Raw genomic sequence first — 13,893 nt, forward strand, 5'->3', positions numbered from 1 at the left:
CGAGTAAACACACTATAAACTCAAATTTTCGACCAGCTCTTGGTCAGCTGCATAAGCTGTGGACAACATTATTTTGAAACAAACCATTTCACGAGTACATGACATAAAAATGGCCTGCCTTTAATTGAGAAGATCTACATTCCTTATTTTATTACTTGAATTCGAAAAGTGCCTCTGAGTCGCTATGATCAAGAGCAGGCCGATTAGTCGGGAAGCTGTTCACAGTCCATATTTCTAGAAGTTCGTGGATTACCCAAAAACTAATTTTCCTCGCCAATGGCCATCTAAATTACCCCAGAAATGGAGCTAGCATATGGCAGGCCTGGAAGCTTTATTTACAAAACAAATCGGCAGTCTTTCAATTCAGGGAGTCCACCGAATCTGTGTTTATGTGGTTTGGTTTTTCACGGGCTTCTCTTACTGCCACGGAGAATGTCATCCCCAGTACTATTTAAAATATAATTCGTCTATTTATTACCTTNCCCCAGTACTATTTAAAACAGAGGTTATAATTCGTCTATTTATTACCTTTCAATCTTTATATGAAATTTCGTCTACCAACGAATTTGAGTTGCCAGGCCGAGCTAGTCCTTGAAAGTAGAGTTGATCTGGAATGCTAGCTAAAAATTTGTCCAAGTCTGACTTGAAAGATGCAACCGGATCAACAAGGCCTACGTATTCCCTACGAATATTAGAGGGAAGCAAATTAAACAATGAAGGAGCCCGAGAAAGAAGAGAAGTAGACTTCGATCTTGCGCTATGTTCTGAGGGAGGCCTTTGCCCACATTCCCCATTTGTCGACTTTGAAAGTGGATTTTTCCAGCTACCCATATCCACAGTCACCAGGGCTGCATCGGAGGGATTGCTGAGGCCTTGCTCCTCCTTCACAGCAGCTAGAAATATAACCAAAGTATGGGAATCCTTCCCAGACCTTCGAGATGCCGCCTCACTAAACGAAGCACAGGCAATTGCAAAATAAATTGCTAGTGATGTCCAACTCTAGCTATGGAAATTAACAGTGTCTCATCTGTTTTCTTCTAATCTGCCTTTATCAATTAACAATGACTGTCAAAACAAAGATTTCGTTGAGCTCATAGTAGCTACTTTAGCTAGAGTCCTCCTATTCCATAGTGGAGAAGATCTGAAATAAATATCATTCTACTACTACCCATCCAAGTTCAATAGGTGCTCGCCTCTCAAATCATATTCATACTATGACGTAGACTTAAGTTTGTAGGAAAGAGCATGTTTAGTCTTGCAAACCAAAGAGCCTTTCCACCTAGTGTGACTTCGTGCAGCCAGTCCGAGTTCCATTGGCACGTAGCGGGCTGTCTTTGAAAAATGATTAGATAAGACTTGCCCCGAACATGCGCACACAAGTAGAGGCTTCAAAACTGCTGTAAGACCACAAACTCCTCTAAACTATTTTCACTCATTAACATGATTAACATGCTCTTTTAGGAGCAATTCTAGCTACTTTTGACTTCCCGCTTGCCCTCACCCTGTAGCAGCCAAGGACTGCAATGTTTACGTGCATACATTAGGGAAAGGTAGCTGCAGCTGGCCTGCTCTTAAAAATCAAAATTTAGCTATAAAAGAAAGCCATCTCTGAGTTGACCAGACATTTCAATCAATACCCTCCATCCAGTCAGTCACATCCATCATCTCCAACGTGAGTTTGCTGGCTCCATTGAAACATTGAAGCAGAATGCCTAGTACTCGATCAGGTGCCAAGCGGGCTTCACCCACTGCCACTCTACCCACACCCAAGACGCCCCCCAAGAAAGCGAAACCCGCCCCCAAGAAGGAGAAACCTGTGGGTAAGCCTGCATCAAAAAAGGCCAAGGCTGTTATTACTAAGGCAGCCGATGATGATGGTGTGCCTAAGCTTCGCTCGATTGTGGTGAAAGGCAAAGCGGCTGTGGATGAAGCCTCTGGTATGACTGAAAAAGCCCATGTCTATGAAGATCAGTCCCAAGGGGTGGTATGGGATTGCATGTTGAACCAGACCAACATCCAGAACAACAATAACAAGTTCTATCTGATTCAATTGTTGGAGAGTGATTCGACTCAAGAGTATTGGGTGTGGATGCGATGGGGTCGGGTGGGCTACAAAGGGCAAACTTCTCTTACTCCCACAGGTTCTAATTTGGTTCAAGCTCAGAAGGTGTTTGAAAGCAAGTTTCAAAGCAAAACCCACAATGATTGGCAAGATAAGGACAATTTTGAGAAAGTGGTGGGAAAGTATGATTTGGTCCAGATGGATTATTCCGCTGGCAATGAGGATGAAATGGTGCTGCCCCCAAATAAAGACGTCAAAGCCAAGGCCATCCCGGAAAGCAAACTGGAGCAGAAAGTTCAAGACTTGATCAACCTAATCTGCAACATCAAGACCATGGAACAGACTGTGATGGAGATGAAGTATGACACAAAGAAGGCCCCTTTGGGTAAGATCACCTCTGATCAGTTGAAGGCTGGCTACTCGGCTCTAAAGGTCATTGCTGAGCTGATCAATGAGGGTGTTACGTCTGGTGCCAAACTGTGTCAGGCATGTAACGATTTCTACACCCGCATTCCTCATGAGTTTGGCATGAAAGTCCCGCCTCTGATCAAAACGAACCAAGAAGTCAAGAGTAAGATTGAGCTTCTGGAAGCCTTGGGAGACATCAAGATTGCCTTGAGCATCTTGGATTCTAAGAAAGACGACGAGGATCTCAACCCCATTGACAATCATTACCACAGATTGAATTGCCACATCAAGCACCTGGAAACGAAGTCCAAAGATCATGAAATCCTGTCCAAATACATCATGTCTACCCACGGCGCAACTCACTCATCATTCTCCATGGATGTTCTCGACATTTATGATTTGGACAAAAGTGGGGAGCTGAAAAAGTTTAAAGATCACGGGAATAAGCTTCTCTTGTTCCACGGCTCGAGATTGTCCAATTGGGCCGGTATTTTAGGTCAAGGCCTGAGGATTGCTCCACCTGAAGCTCCAGTTACTGGATACATGTTTGGCAAGGGTGTCTATTTTGCGGATATGAGCAGCAAATCTGCCAACTATTGCTGGACCAACAAAAGCAACAACATCGGTCTTCTTATGCTGTGCGAGGTGTCCCTTGGAAAGCCCAGAGAGCTCCTGAATGCCGAATATAATGCAGATCAGTTGCCCAAAGGAACGCATAGCACCAAAGGTATGGGCAAGACTGCTCCCAATCCCAAGAATTATGTCACCCTTTCGGATGGAACGGTGGTGCCCATGGGACCAGGAATGAATACCGACGTCCTGAATCCTCGTGGATACACCCTCATGTACAACGAATATATCGTGTATGATGTTTCTCAGATCCGGATGCGCTACCTGGCCAAGATCAAGTTTAACTACAAGTTATAATTATAGACTAGTTGGAACTTTGGCATTTTTTTTTCACGATTACGCTTAATAACTACAGAGTGATGATGAAAAAGGATCAATTACCATTTAACAAATAAATTGGCAGTCTTGTCGCGACCGGACAAAAACGCCCACATGTCCCTTGTAAAGTGTCCTTGGCAACCAAAAAAATATAAATATATGCGTGATGTTTTGATTTCAGGATGTGCAAGACTTTCTCCCGCCCTCACTTGAGTTTAACCTTGAAAGCTGATGGGAAAGCATCTGTAACACCAGGTAGGTCCATGAGTGAATTTCTATGGGCGCACTAGACGATCCTACCATCGTTTTGCTCTCCATTTCAGATGCCCAGAAATGCCTTTACGTAATGGCCAACCATTTCCTCTTTCAAAACTAGTATTCATGTTTGTGAGACAATCCTCACTCCCATTGGCCAGAAGAATCAAGTCGCAGGCACGGCTTCATCGATCTTTCAAGCGCTTTGTGGTCTCACCTCCTGCCCAACTTTACCATTTTTATGAATCCAAAATCAAATTTAATGTCATGAACCTGGGACATGTGCGGCTTCGACAAGCTCCCCCTCAACTGTCTGAAGAGGACGTCCTAGACTTGGGGTCACGGCTTGTGTCTGAAATGCTCATCATTGGAATAGGATCCGCCTTTGCGTATTCAGAGGTGGTCAAATACCGTCTGAGAGAGGCCGAAAAGGAGAATGATATCCACAACTTCATAAAAGATCACTTGGTACGCGTCAAGCGCATGGAGGACTCCCTCAGGCACCAGGTGCCCATGCTCAACGAAATCAAAAGGACTTTGGAATCAAATTCAGTCCAACCTCTCACCAGAACAACTTAAGCAACTAGTGCCCAGTCACCATTAACATAGTGCTGTACTGTCACCAGCGTGTCAGACATCATGTTTCCTCAACCCATGTACACAGTGGTCAACACTTCCCCTCTGCTTGCTCAAATCCCTCACATCCTTGTGGCCACTCAGCCCCAAGTAGTGCAAGTGATCATGCCGGTTGTTTTGCCAGCCCCAGGGCCCAGCGGCTCAAGGCCGATTCAGCCGAAACCCTCTACATCCCCGGTGTCTATGCCCATGTCTCCCCAAAGTTTCTCCATCCTCACCAAGCCTCCAGACTTGGAAAGCATGGGTGCGTTGGATGGAGTGGACGAGGCCGAGCTGGACGATATTCGCGAAATTGTCCAATCCTTCAAAGAAAAACGCGTTGCCTTAGGACTTACTCAAGCTCAAGTGGCTGAGGACTTTCAAGCCCAGTTTGGACAAAAGTCCATCAATCAGAGTGTCGTATGCCGCATTGAGCGGCTCGACTTTCACTTAAAACAAATGAAGCAGCTGAAACCGCTAATTTCAAGCTGGTTGACTACAGCTGATGAGCGTTATTGCTACTTGAGCACCTCGGGAGCGCTAGAGCCGCTCAATTTTAACCGCTATGTCCTGGGCAAGACTGTGGCAGCTCAGAAGAGAAAACGTCAGAAGCGCACTAAAATCCCCACCCAGTGTGTGGACTTGCTCAATCGTCATTTCGAGCAAGATCCTCTGCCCAATCAGTATCGCTTAAATGAAATTGCCATTGAGTTAGGCATGGACTACAAAACGGTGAAAATCTGGTTTCGGAACAAAAGACAACACTCCAAGGCCAGACCAGATGCCAATCTAGTTGACGAGGATTTTTATTGGGCTTCCTGAATCAACTTGCGTTCATTGCATTAGAATTTAGAAGAAAGAAAGAAAAAAACAATAGTTTCAAACACTCAAAATATTTTACTTTCACAATATCAAACCACGTAAATGGATTTCTCGAAGGCAACATCGAGAAGCAGTTTCCTTGGCCATCCGTTTGTTCGGGCCCAGGCCTTTAAATATGGCCTTTCGTTTGGGAGGCACTCTTTGATCCTTGTCTTTAGTCAATGGTCTGTCGAAAATTTCCACTCCCATCACAGTACGGTTAAGGCCTCGTCCCAATTTTGGCAAGGTACAAAATTTCACACGTTCGGGATATTTTTCCATAAGAAGTTTGACCGGACTCTGGGGCTTCAGTGCCACCACTTCATCCATTTCAGGGAACAACCGCTTCACCAAGTTCCATACCAACGGGAGGTCGAATTTCGAGTCAATGTAGACGGCACCCAGAAGAGCTTCCAAAACGTCCCCCAAGACTTTTGGAATCTCCACATCCTCCAAAACGGGACAAGTGTTCTCATTGAGCAAGTCCAGATTGGATAGGGTCACTTTGGCCGAGTCATTGGCGTGAAGTTCATTCAATTCATTCAAAGTGTAATTAGCGTAATCGTGGATCTTCTTGAAGATTTGTGGACTTGAATGCAACAAAAACTTGTGGATTTGGTTCTGAACCGTGACTTTGGCCAAGGTGTTATTGCAAACGAGTGACGACCGCAAAATCGTGATTTCCCCCGGGTCTTTGTCCGGATATTTAGAGACCAAATGACAAGTGACCAAATAATCCAACACTGCATCCCCCAAGAATTCAAGCCGTTCATAGGAGTCCGTGAAGTTGTTGGAATTGTAAGAGCAGTGGGTCAAAGCCTGAAGAAGCCATGATTTCTCCCTGAACTGATAACCTATCTTCTGTTCCACCATCGACAATTGGGCCTTTTTAACCAGCACGAGGATTTTTTCATCATGATCAATAATTTGAAGGTCTTCATGAAATGCATTTGTCGGTGGAGAAAACCATTGATCGAAATCCCGGTCGGAGTTGGACAAGTCAATCCCCAATGCCAGCATGGCACGTAAGGCCATTTTTGGGCCTTGATGTGCCAGGAAGCATCCTATCAAGGCTTCCATGCAATCCGCGAGGCTTTTGTCGCCAATCAGATGATAATCACGAGGACGAATTAGGGTACGCCCATTGGAATTCGGCTGTGCCTTCTCTTTAGGCTTAGCCATTTCTTCTTTAGCCATTTTTATGACTTTGGCCTTCTCGCTCGCCTCAATTTGACCCTGCGTCCGCAATTCTTTGGCCAAATCCGACACTTGTTCCATAGTAATGGCATCAAAAAGACTGTAGGATCTGGGAGGAGAAAGCAATCGATCCTCTTCGTCCCAATCACAGATCAACTTCTCCACGCCCACCATGTCGGCAAATCCGGGTGGATTCCAGTTGCGATGTGGCTCAAAAATCTGTGGGGACACAAACTTGGCCAATTGCATGGCCATGGCCTTACGAAAGAGGTTCTTGTTTGAAATGACCTTGGTTCTCAAGGCCGTCAAGGATCCCTCCTGAAGAATCTGATCATTTTTGAAATAGATGAATATGCTGGTTGCGTACTTCAAGAAAGCATCCCCCAGGATTTCCAGCCTTTCCAAATCGAAGGTTTCGCGACAAGAGCTGAAAGTCAAAGGCTCAATCAATTCCATGAGAGAGGGCATGCTTTCGGAATCAACGTCTTCCTGTAAACCGCAAATGAGGGCACCAAACTCTGGTCGAGTGAGAGAGAAGTCAAACGTGGCGTCCAAATTAACGGCAGTTTTGTCGCTCATGGACATCGACACAGCCAAGGTATCACGGAGGTCTTGGACTTGCATAAAACTCTGGACTCTGTATAAGGCAAAAGGGAGTAGTTGCAGTTCCCGCCATAAACTGGCAGGGATAGGTTGGACTTGTGTAAGCTCTGGAATGAGCAAAAATGTATTTTTTCTACTCGATGCTTTGTCCGACTGCTTCCTTGGGAATGGGAGCCGAAAGTCATGGCGTGCATCAGCATTGCTCACTCGATAAAGCGGCTGACTTTGATCAGTGACTTTGCATCCATAGGTGTTTTCATAGTAGGATGCAAACGTTTCCTTGGCGTTATTTTCTAGGGGCGAGCTGGGAGAACGGTTTTGGAGGACCTTTTCCACCATAAAGTGGCCTATATCCCGATGAAGAGGCTTCACAACAGGATCAGGATAGTCAAACACATCCTTGGTGAAGATATCGTTCAAGAGTAGTTCATCCAAAACATTGTTGAGGAGGGGAACGATCAAGAAGTTCGGGTTCTTTTCATCAAGGTAGTCAAACCATGGAGGGACCATCTTCAGAGTATCTCGACAAACGTGTGAGTGGAAATGCTTGATTTGAGTGCGACGATCGGGTGCATTAGAGAGATCGACCCTGCTCACCAATTGAAATTGAACCAGAATCTTCCCTGAGTAGTTGTAGAGATGAAATCTAGTCAAACCCACATCTGGAATGGGTTGGCCAAGAATAACGCCCACCTTCCTGGACTCGTTTTCAGGATGATATAAATCATAATCCTTGTCATTTTCGGCCTCAGAAATGGGCTCCACCAATTGAAGATCCATCTTGTAAAGATACGACTCTCCTCGAGACATGTCTAATGAGTTGAAGGCCTTCCACGAGTGTTTTTTGTAGTATTTCTTGCTCTTGGTGGTGCCCACTTTGGGCCCCGTCCCCGATGATTCATCATCAGAGTCGTCAGAGTCATCATTGTCCCTGGGAATGAGGCGATCCGTCAATTCGCCCATTTGGTGAAGAACCTCCACCGCCTTTAAGGCACAACGTCGCTTAGCCGACTCTTTATCTCTGACCCTTGGACCTGTAATGGGCTTGCGAATTGGTGACAGATGGGGCATGTGAAGAACGAAATACCATTTGGTCTCGAGACGATCCTCCCCCATGCCCAAGCCATGAAACAACAATTGACGGGCCCCGCCCATGGTAGCTAAGGTCTCTGTTTTGGCCTCCCAAAATGGAACCAGGGTCGTGAATCGGTCGCAGGGCAACTTCTGGATGTACTGGTGAACCAACGATATCGCTTCCATTTCCGTGGTTTTGGGACTCGTGTCAGGTTCATGAGGGTTTGCATAGTAAATCTTGGGAGATCGACAGGGTTCGTCTGGTTTGCTTTCGATATGGTGACAAGTTCTGATTTGGAGGCGCTCCAATTTGCGGTAATCATTGATCTTCTGTGCGAATGGAGCAAAATCTGATTTACAAGTCATCAGCAAGTACTTGGACGGTTTCGCTCGAGCTCGTCCTTTGCTTTGAATGTATTGCCTCAGATTGCCGGGGGGTTCAAACCTGACCACGAAGTTGCATTGTCGGATATCGATTCCTTCCTCCAAGACAGAAGTGCTTACCATAACTTGGATCTGACCCCCGGCAAACTTGGCCAAGGTCTGGCGGAGCTTTTGGCTCTCTCGAATCATATTGGTACTGATTTCTTGCCCCATTGCCTTGAAATTGAACGAAGTCTGACCGCCGACGGCCAAATCCACTTTCAAAGTCGACAGATGGGGAATGTGGGCAAAGGCCTCCCTCAGAACATAGCGCAAGATCGAAGTGCACACGCGCTCTTTGACAAACACGATGGCGGAGATGTTACTCGACGAGCCGTCGGATTGTTTGGCGTTGTTCAAGACGAAATCCGACATTTTGTCCAAAAGGACGTTGACTTTGGGACTGGAGAAGTGCCGGATCTTGTCCAAGCCATCCAAAGTGGACTTGGCCAGGGCCTCTTCCACTAAACGCCTGAAAACAATGAAAATAGACTCGAGGGGAATGAGATTCCACAGTAAAATGAGATTAGGTACAAAAACATGCTGCTCACTTGAATTTCTTGACATGTTTTTCGGCCACACGAAGTAGACTCTCTTCAAAGGTGCTGTCCACAGACTCGAGTTTCACACCAATGATGTCTTCAACCAACGTGTCCAAGACCTTGCTCGCCCCATAAATGCCTGGATTTCGAGGAAACAGACTGACCTTCATGTCAAGTACTTCATCACTATGCATCTACTCACCAATTTCATCGAGCACTTGAATGGTGCTCAATACAAGATTCTTTATCTTCTTAATCGTTTTGGTGTCTTGTAACTCGGCTACGCCCCGATCAATACGATCCTCAATTTTAGAAGTCTCTTCGGACTGAACTTGACCGACAAGTGTTAAGTCGGTCAGAAAAGCTGCCTTGTCCCAAAAAGTTCCAGCCTCCATGACATCATCAAATACCACAAACTCTTCATCCGGACTTGTCATGAATCTAGGCAAAGCATGACGCTCTTAAATAGCCACAATTGGAAGTAAGACAAGCAATATCATCATCGTTCGTCACTCACTCCAGGTACTTTCCAAGATCTTCAACGGTGGCCACTTCAGCCTCCATAAGGTCTTCCAGCTCTTGCTTTTTAACTTGGAACTTGATTTCTGACACGTGACTGGCTACAATCGAAGCAGACAAGCCTAACACCCTAGGGACTGGCTCGCCGATCATTCTCATTGACTTCTTGTATTCCTTCAAGTCCGTGAGGATCCGGGCATACGGATGGTTCTAATGAAAGAGCGATGCGAAAACATTTGCTACTACTCTATCAGACAACTATTCTCCTTTGGGACTCACTTTAGAGGCGTGATGACACTCATCGAATATCACCAGGTTCACTTGACCCCAGGGAAGGAAGGCTCTCTGGTGGGCCTGCAAATAAAAGCGTGTCAGTTCCTCCCAAAGGACACGAATTGAATCATTCTTAGCAACCCAACTTACAAGGAGGAACACGTCATGAACCATGACAAACACTTGAACGCCTTTCAGATTGGTCTTCCATTCGTGATCAGTCCAATTATCCACGTTATCATTGCCGGTGAATCTGCCAATTTCGAAAGGCAGATTGTCTCTCAAAAATTGGTGCTGCTGCTCGGCCAACGAGACCGAGGGAACCAAGAAAATTGTGACTTTCCCGCTGTCTCTATGAAGAACAAATTTTACCAGCAGTTTTAAAGTTTGGTAACATCTCAGATATATTTTGACTTTTGTTGTCGTATTTGAGCCCAAGGCACTCCTGGTTTAAACTTTGGCACTTACATGATTTGATGCCCTAATTCTTTGATAAGCAACGTAGCAATAAAGGTTTTGCCTGTCCCTGTACCCAAAAAGACAATGATGTCCTTTTCCACAGCCTTTTGAAGCAATTCGGACTGGAAAGAAATTGGAAAAGAATCAAAATAAATCGACAGCTGAATAGGGTGGGTAATTTTGGCAATTCGGAAATAATAGTTTCAGACACCAAGGGTCCACAAGGAGACAAAAGTAGACGAAAGGAGTCCTGAAGTGAATATTAGGTGAAAAAAAGCAAGTAATAAAAACTTGCTCCTACCATAGCGTACACTCATGAGACTGCCCAGGAAGCTTAATCAGTTAAAAATCAACGGTACAATTACTACAAATGCGACTTGCGATAAAATTGTTGACAAAATGATGACAATGCATTCAGTTGATTAGTAATAATAATATTTAGAAGAAAAATTAAATAGAATTTGAATGTTCCTCCTCTCTATCAGCTGCATATGCTTCAACGATATAATTTTGGAACAACCCATTTAACAACAAAATGGCATAAAAGCGGTTGCATTTTATTACCTTAATCTAAAAAAAAAAATTATGAATATATTGTAAAGAGAGGCTCAAAATTGCTCTGAACCAAAGCAGGCTACTTTGGCGGAAAATCCGATCGCACTTCAAATTTACAAAAGAACGAGGATCGATAGAAGATTGATTTTGAAGATGTAATGATTTCTGATCAAGATTTCATTCCCTCCCGTTCTTCACTCCAAGCATATTTCGATATCCACGAACCAACAAGAGAGTTTGTCAATGAAACATGTTGGCATGAAAAAGTTTAATTCTAAGATAGCTTGAAACGAAACTCGACAATGTTGCAGAAATTGGGATAATAAAATCACCTTATTATCTAAAAGTGGCAAAACCGTTTTTTAAAGCCTTTCATTTCTTTTTCAGTTCTCGTGCGGGCCAGAGTTCAGATGAATCAAGCTCAAGCCAGCCCATCTGGAACTGAATCTAAATGCGTATCTATGTGAGTTCAAGGGCGCACATTTTTTGACCGTCTAGTAGTACATTTGACAAATATATATTTGATCCATGAATGGCGTCAAATTTGTAGGTAATTTACCCCAGCTCATGATGAGTCAAACGGACATTTCGAGTCCGATTTTGATACTTTAGTTGCGTGATTATGAAACTGTCGCATTGCGTTGGATGGAAGCTTCAATGCAATCTTTAACACGATTAAAAACCAATGAGGCTTATTTTCAGGGATCTACCACGTGCGAGGATATAAACGTTATCACCAATGTAAGATATAGATTCAAATTGTAGACATGATGCCAATGAATTGCTGGTCTTTTTCATCCACCATGACATTTTTAATGATAACCCACCTTTCATATGTTTCAACATAAGCAAAAGACCAAGCCCAGCCAGCCAAAGGCAAAAAGAAACAGAGTAGCCCTTAATTTGCTCTATAATTATGGGCAATCAGTATGCTAAAAGTTAAAGATGGCAGATTCAGTTTCATACATGTGAACATAGCAGACATCCAAAACTGCCTGGTGGGCTTGTGAAAAGGGGTTTGTTTACCTCATTCCTCAGAGGGCAGCCTTAGACATGTTGACTCATACTGTATTGGTTAAAAGTTACTTATAAGCTATTATGACATTCTAAAACTATGAAATGAGAAAAAGTTCATTTGAATTAATTCACACAAACAGTACATGATGGTTACCACATTTTACAGACTCAGATTCAAACCTGTCTTGTTTCACCCATTCAAATGCTGGTCTCACATAGTTTCATTATCTTTGCACTCAAACCATTCCTATGTAATCAATCCGGGGCATATGTACAATGGGGGTAAGGAAAAACCCCCGTGATCTTCATTGGATGACTCATGGAAATGAGGATGGCAATCAAATTTGTAGGTAATTTACCCCAGCTCATGATGAGTCAAACGCAATGATATAAATTGATAATCACGCAACTAAAGTACCAAAATCGGACTCTAAGAGTCCGTTTGACAGGGCAAATTATAGCACAAATATATGAAAACTGACGAGTTAACAATAACACCATCAACAGCAACACCAACAATCAAAAAAGGACCCAGCCAAAGCCCTCTCTCATTTTCTCCATTATCGCTTCTTAATTTGACCCTACCTGATAGGGTCTGGGCCGCTTTGGATCTTTAAGCACCTCCTCAGTGGCCATGTTCACGTGTTTTGGCACGCCAATTCTCCACGGGTCCTCAGACACAAATCCTCCAATCGACTGGTGAGAGCTACTAGATTCGGTTCTATTGAATCCCAAGACCCATTGTGATTCATAATTGTTAGTGGACTGTGGAGATAATATCCAAAGCTTGCTTGCGAGGTGTGCCCGGCTCGTCCGTGTTGACTCTGGCAGTGAGCCGGCAGCAGTCCTAGAGACCAATGCAAAAAGAGACAGAGCTGAAAATTCGGACTAGACGGAACAAGTCGCGACCGATAAAAACACAGAAAGGATGATGAAATTCAAACAGGTTGGAAAAATGGAGCCATGTACGTTTACTTCTGCTTGTTCAGATTGACATTTTTCAGTTGATGGTCCAAGGCTATTTCAGTGGAGGGTTAGAGGATGAAGGTTTCTCATGGCTTCTTAGATTGAGATGAATGTTAGTAGGTTCATATCTCAACGGTGGGATCACCTCGCTCCTAGTCAGTGAATAGAATTTTTCAGCGCTTTGCACAACGCCCCCTCCCTAGTAAGTCTAGGTGCGGAAAAAACTGGATCTCAGAGCATGGCAAAGGACCATTATGGCATTTCAACCTTTCTTTTGTTCGTGAAAAGCCAAATAGTATTATGCTTATGAAATGTCAAAGATATTCCAAGACTGACATGTATTGGGCAAAATCTAAAGTTAGAAAATCAGTCATAAAAGTTTCTGTGGGGATTAATACGACCAGTTTTACAACAAGTGCAAGGGTTTTTACGTCATTGATAGCAACTTAGGATGAAATATGTTGTTCAATCACTTAACCAGTCCTTTCTTCAAATACACATTTTTGAAGTTTACTCAACATGGAACCTTTTATGTATTGCTTTGGTAGATTTTAAATTCAATTCTTTTTTCTATGTAAAGAGCTATAATTTCTTTTAAAATCTTTATTGAAAGATTACTAAAAGTGCCATTACTTGCTCCCTTGAGACTTTCTGAACTTAGCGTATAGGAGTACTTGAGTTGACTAATGTGACAGTGACAAATTTGTAGAACCATGGCCAAAGACACAAAGGGACAATCAGGGTTGGATATACCTGTCTCCCCAAGCAAAGAGGAAACAAAGAAAGTTCAAAAGATTGGAGGAAATGAGTGTTCTGATGGGATGGCAAGAGTTGGAAGAGCAATAATACAAAGGCCCAAACAAAAAGAGCAAGCCAACAGTACTGGATGAGTTCAAAGTGGTGGAGGCACAAAAACCGTCATTCCTTATCACTGGCTTTACATACTGGAGCTCCAATTTATAAAGGTACTTAATGAAATCTCAGTCTCTTGAGTCAACCAGCATGAGCAAATTGCATGAGAGGCAACCAATTGTGTGACAGCTGCGGAAAGCTTAGGCTTCGCCCCTTGGTTTGGTAGAAATTGCCATTTTTTACTATTTCCATCTGGCATAATAT

At 43.8% G+C, this 13,893-nt stretch overlaps 3 protein-coding genes across 3 annotated transcripts; 2 read left to right on the top strand and 1 right to left on the bottom strand.

The window, feature by feature from the left end:
• The first annotated feature begins 1,502 nt into the window (after positions 1 to 1,502).
• LOC131877259 (poly [ADP-ribose] polymerase 2-like) lies at positions 1,503 to 3,599 on the top strand. The gene has a single exon (XM_059222883.1). The coding sequence runs from the start codon at positions 1,709 to 1,711 to the stop codon at positions 3,395 to 3,397; it is 1,689 nt and encodes a 562-aa protein (XP_059078866.1). The 5' UTR covers positions 1,503 to 1,708; the 3' UTR covers positions 3,398 to 3,599.
• Positions 3,600 to 4,248: 649 nt separating this feature from the next.
• On the top strand, positions 4,249 to 6,725 carry LOC131877260 (POU domain, class 6, transcription factor 1-like). Its single transcript, XM_059222884.1, has 2 exons — positions 4,249 to 5,396; positions 5,462 to 6,725. Exon 1 carries the CDS (start codon positions 4,313 to 4,315, stop codon positions 5,108 to 5,110), a length of 798 nt encoding a protein of 265 aa, XP_059078867.1. The 5' UTR covers positions 4,249 to 4,312; the 3' UTR covers positions 5,111 to 5,396; positions 5,462 to 6,725.
• LOC131877258 (endoribonuclease Dicer-like) lies at positions 5,077 to 12,635 on the bottom strand. The gene is made up of 8 exons (XM_059222881.1): positions 12,397 to 12,635; positions 10,249 to 10,361; positions 9,931 to 10,132; positions 9,787 to 9,861; positions 9,506 to 9,717; positions 9,191 to 9,429; positions 8,998 to 9,127; positions 5,077 to 8,918 (listed from the first exon to the last, which is right to left on the bottom strand). Exons 1-8 carry the CDS (start codon positions 12,445 to 12,447, stop codon positions 5,192 to 5,194), a joined length of 4,749 nt encoding a protein of 1,582 aa, XP_059078864.1. The 5' UTR covers positions 12,448 to 12,635; the 3' UTR covers positions 5,077 to 5,191.
• Between the last annotated feature and the right edge of the window lie 1,258 nt (positions 12,636 to 13,893).

Source organism: Tigriopus californicus, chromosome 2, assembly GCF_007210705.1.
Source record: "Tigriopus californicus strain San Diego chromosome 2, Tcal_SD_v2.1, whole genome shotgun sequence".
Taxonomy (NCBI): domain Eukaryota; kingdom Metazoa; phylum Arthropoda; class Copepoda; order Harpacticoida; family Harpacticidae; genus Tigriopus; species Tigriopus californicus.

Excerpts from the sequence above, each read along its gene's own strand:
- LOC131877259 (XM_059222883.1), top strand. The coding sequence starts at position 1,709 with ATGCCTAGTACTCGATCAGGTGCCAAGCGGGCTTCACCCACTGCCACT.
- LOC131877260 (XM_059222884.1), top strand. The coding sequence starts at position 4,313 with ATGTTTCCTCAACCCATGTACACAGTGGTCAACACTTCCCCTCTGCTT.
- LOC131877258 (XM_059222881.1), bottom strand. The coding sequence starts at position 12,447 with ATGGCCACTGAGGAGGTGCTTAAAGATCCAAAGCGGCCCAGACCCTAT. Across the intron at positions 9,718-9,786 it reads AGTGTCATCACGCCTCTAAA|AACCATCCGTATGCCCGGAT; the intron begins GTGAGTCCCAAA and ends CTCTTTCATTAG. Across the intron at positions 8,919-8,997 it reads AAACATGTCAAGAAATTCAA|GCGTTTAGTGGAAGAGGCCC; the intron begins GTGAGCAGCATG and ends CATTGTTTTCAG.